A 4,556-nucleotide genomic window follows, 5' to 3' on the forward strand; every position below is an offset into this window, starting at 1 on the left:
AGGTGTTTTAGTTCAGAAACACTGTGTTTCTTTGGATATACAGCTTTAGTTGTATTGTGAATAGTTCTTAATATGCTGTCATTCTGTTTGTCCAGTATAGGCCAGCACCCTGCCCATGTGGAAGGATGACAGGAGGTAAACTGTTACTACCGGTGATTCTAATCTCTGTGATGATGACTTTATCATGTACATCACATGGACAACACCTGTCAGACGAGTCGTGCACAGTTCAGATCCTTGTCCCCGGACTCAAAGGCATGTTTCTCTCCCTGCTTTTTTTTTTTTAATATATATGTATATATATAATACATTACAGATTAAAACAACAAAAGGAAAATATGCTTTTTTTTTTGTCTTATTCTGCAAAAGGAGAACCAGGAGAAAAAGGGCAAAAAGGTTCACCAGGGAGACCGGGAAGAGTCGGCCCTCCAGGAGAGATTGGTATACTTTTTGTATAAACAGCAAAGAACTGGCATTTTATTTAGTTTTGCGAGCAACTGTGCATTTCCTCGAAATAGATTTCTGCATGAAGAATATGCTTTTAAGCTTAAATGTCCACATCTCCTCAATTTCTCATCGCTTCCACTCGACCGACACAGCAAAAACTGGGGTAAAGATCACATTTCTTGGGTGCTGATAATGTGCTGTTACATCACTGCCGGGCCATCCAGAGATGGACGAGTGTTTACTTTCGGGTGAGAGGTTGGAGGAGAACTGTTTTGTGCAAACCAGAGCTGTGGACGTGTTTACTGAAGACTTTAATGAGGAGTGGAGTGGGTTCTCAAAAAGGAGACAACACGGATCCATCATTTTGATTTATGTCAAATTAAAAACAGATTGCAACAAAATATACCTGGTACATTCCTGTTTTTTTTTTAGGCCAGCCTGGGCTCAAAGGAGAGAAAGGCATCATGGGGCGATATGGAAAAGTTGGCCCGAGTGGAGTGAAAGGTGCTGCAGAGGCGTACTTCACACAAGCTTGTTAATTAATAAAAAATATTAAAAGTGTGTTTTAAAGTTGACGTATAATTACGTTTCTGTCTCAGGGGTCAAGGGAGACATGGGCGACCCCGGTCCGAGGGGCCCTAACGGAGAGCCAGGTGAGATATTAAACTCATTCGGTTTGTCAAACAGATTACTGCGGGATTAGACCGACACGTTTGGCGGAATTTGAAAATTAATTCAATCAACCTCGTGGTAATCCCCCACATTTTTGCCTTATCAGGTGTTCCATGTGAGTGCACACCAATGAGAAAGATGATCGGAGAAATGGACATTCTCGTGGCCCAGCTTTCTTCTGAACTAAAATTCATTAAAAATGGTATGATCTTTGCATCCTTTGAAAAACTATTAGTATCTGTATACGTTTTTGCTCGTGATCCTTGTAGAACTGCATTTGGAGGGCATGTCAATGTGAAATTTATAGAAATACAAGTGCTCATTTTTCAGCACTGCCCTCCCCCGCAGCTGTTGCTGGCGTAAAAGAGACAGACAGTAAGGTGTATCTGTTGGTGAAGGAGGAGAAGCGCTACACCGACGCGGAGGCCTACTGTCAGACGAGGGGAGGGCACCTGGCCATGCCCAAGGATGAGGGAGCCAACGCGGCCATAGCGGGGTACATAACGGAAGCGGGCCTGAGCCGAGTCTACATCGGCATTCATGACCTCGACCGCGAGGGCCTTTTCACCTACGTCGACCGCTCCCCCATGACCACTTTCAGCAGGTGGAGAAAAGGGGAGCCCAACAACGCCTACGACGACGAGGACTGCGCCGAGATGGTGGCCTCCGGGGAGTGGACTGACGTGGCGTGCCATCCCACCATGTATTTTGTTTGTGAATTTGACAAAGACAGCGTGTGAATTCAGGCACAAGCTACAGGAATGAATAATTCAGCAAAAGTATTGTTCAGATTGTATCTTCCATGTGTAAATATGACAACACAAGTGCTCATGCTTGTGCAAACGAGTATATTTTTCTTCCCCATTTTTCTTTTTCCTTGTGAGTTCACAAGATGTTTATTTTCCGAACTCACAAACAACCTTACTTTTATTAGCAGTTTGCAACGTTAATCTCATATTCTGAGATTCATTCGTTTCCAGTATCACGCCAAGGCTGTGTCATGCAAACTATCCACCAAGTAACATCTGTAACATTGCTGTTGGCAAACAAGGCTGTGTAGATTATGCATGAGTGCTTTTGGGTGCTTTTTTATCAGAATCACATAATACCAGCATTTATTCTACATTCATATTCATGTAATAAATTATGTGGCTGTTAATAAAAATTCACAGATAATTTAAAATATGTTGTCTGTACATTATTGAGACAGCTGCACTTATTTGCTGCAGCAGTTAAATCCAGCTGTGGAATTATGTCTCCATCTAGTGGAGGAGCACTGCACTGTGATCATGTCTTACCCCAAGACAGGAAACTAGTGTCTGCTGTCACAGGACACTATTTGAATTGTCACGTAAACAAAAGCAAAGGTGTTACTTCTAAATTTTGCCATCACTACATATTATTATGTATTATTTACACCTATGCTTTTCCTACTATTCGTTCTATATAGCACTAACTAGAGGGCTGAGTCTGTTTTTACATCTGCTGCATGAAAAGTCCGAGCCACAAATCTGAAAACCTGCTTTTATTTCCAAACAGAAAGCGACCTCCACCACCAACAACAACAAAAAAAGAAAAGAAAAAGAAAGACGTCCCACTACAGTATGCAAAAGTCCTTTGCATCTTAAGGGAGAACAAAGTCTGCGGCTCATGTATTATCTAGAGAGCAGCCCAATTACATCCGAGTCACCTTACATCTGCTCAACATTCACTCTCTGGCCTAGTCTAGCTTTAAACACTGCGCGCTCACTGTGATTACATACTGTACTGTAATGCATTGAGAGTTTGGGTGGCGCTGACCTTTGAGAGTGTCAAAGGAATCACCCACTGCTTCTCCCCTGGTTCTCCGCTTGAAAAGACATGACAGCCTCCAGTAAAATTGGAGGAGCCATTTTTTTTGAACTGGGATGTTTTTAAAGGATATTTATTTGGACTTTAAGTAAAATGTCTGGATGAACGGATCCTGAAGACTAATAGTGGTCTTTTTTTATACTTTGTTAAATTAATACTGACAGCATTGTCTGAACCCAAGAGGGTTTAAAGCAACAACAACACATCACACATTATAGCGATATGACAATGACAAAAACAAGACATTACATAGCGTAGATTAGTCTGACATTTTCCTCTTTGAATATCCTCTATGGTTTACGGTTGCGTGATTAATAGAAGGTGTCTTGCAGCCCTGACAGCAATTGTTTTTCGGATGGGCATCCTGGCAGAGATGATATCCTTTTGCAACCCACTAAGAAGAGGAATTTGAATATGCATGATGCATTTCACCTAATAAAGCACAGCACCAGTCCCTTAAGAGATGAATAATTAATGCTGAGATGAATTATGCATTTAATTGACCAAGAGTTGTCTGGCATAAACCAATTAGGTGCCATTGTTGGCGCAATCTCTGGTTACCTTTGTGGTGAGCAGTTGGGACAGCTCTGTCTAACAGCGATCGGGGAGGCAATCTGTCGTGAAAAGGGACGTGCGAATGGGAGATATGGGCCACCAACGCGTCTGATGTTTTATCCACTTCTATATCCTGAATGGAAATATCTTTCCGTGCCAAAGAAATGAGTATTAGTTTGCGCCTGCATTAGAAGAACCTGCGTTTTCACGGGGATACAATTAATATTTAAAGGAAAAAAATCTAATAAAGCATAAAACACAACATAAATAAAAGTAAACAGCTTCTTTTTTTTCCTTTCCACAGTATTTCTTGTCTTTTGTAATGTGTTTTAATATACTTTATAGACTATAGAGGCTGAAAAACGTCATTGAGATGCATAGTATAACATCATCTGCATATATGATGACAAAAAATAGAAAAAATACGCCACAAATGTTTAAATTCTGTCCTAAAAGAAATAGATTTCCATAACAGGGGACCAAACCATGGCTGAAGATGACCCAATACATTAGGTACCCCACTTTATTGTGTTGGATATGCATGTACCAAAAAGCTTGTTGATAATGATTTGTAACCCTTTTGGTCAAATACGTTCATTGGAAATTAAAAATGGTAATGTGGTTATATTGTAAAGCAAAACTCGTGTGGTACTGGTCCTATAAGGCTCTTTTAATCATAGGGCTCAGCTTATAATACAAAGAAATGTGTATTAAAAGCTAGGGAAGTTTCAATATAGGTAGAAGAAACAAACAAAACCAACAAATTAAATGGAATGTTCGATTCTGAAGCGTTTCCAAGGTGTTAACGGTTGCCCTGGAAACACTTTAAAATCAAACATTTACTGCACAAAATAAGGAGCCCAGAAAACTACAGCATAGAGCAGCGGTGGGTAAGTGCTACACCTCTCATGTGGAAGAATTGGTTTCCATATCAGATGTTATCTCCAGTTACGTCTCCGGAGGCTCACCACAGCTGCCTGTGACACATTTACTTTTGACACCAAACGCCACCACTGTTCGTGTGTGTGTGT

The 4,556-nt window shown here is 40.9% G+C and overlaps 1 protein-coding gene across 1 annotated transcript; it reads left to right on the forward strand.

Moving 5' to 3' along the window:
* colec11 (collectin sub-family member 11) lies at positions 1–1,859 on the forward strand (the record flags this gene model as incomplete). Its single annotated transcript, XM_084568689.1, has 6 exons — positions 1–255; positions 370–441; positions 880–951; positions 1,047–1,100; positions 1,226–1,321; positions 1,468–1,859. Exons 1-6 carry the CDS (start codon positions 126–128, stop codon positions 1,857–1,859), a joined length of 816 nt encoding a protein of 271 aa, XP_084424815.1. The 5' UTR covers positions 1–125.
* Between the last annotated feature and the right edge of the window lie 2,697 nt (positions 1,860–4,556).

This window comes from Chelon labrosus (genome assembly GCF_963514085.1).
Source record: "Chelon labrosus genome assembly, chromosome: 20".
Classification (NCBI taxonomy): Eukaryota; Metazoa; Chordata; class Actinopteri; order Mugiliformes; family Mugilidae; genus Chelon; species Chelon labrosus.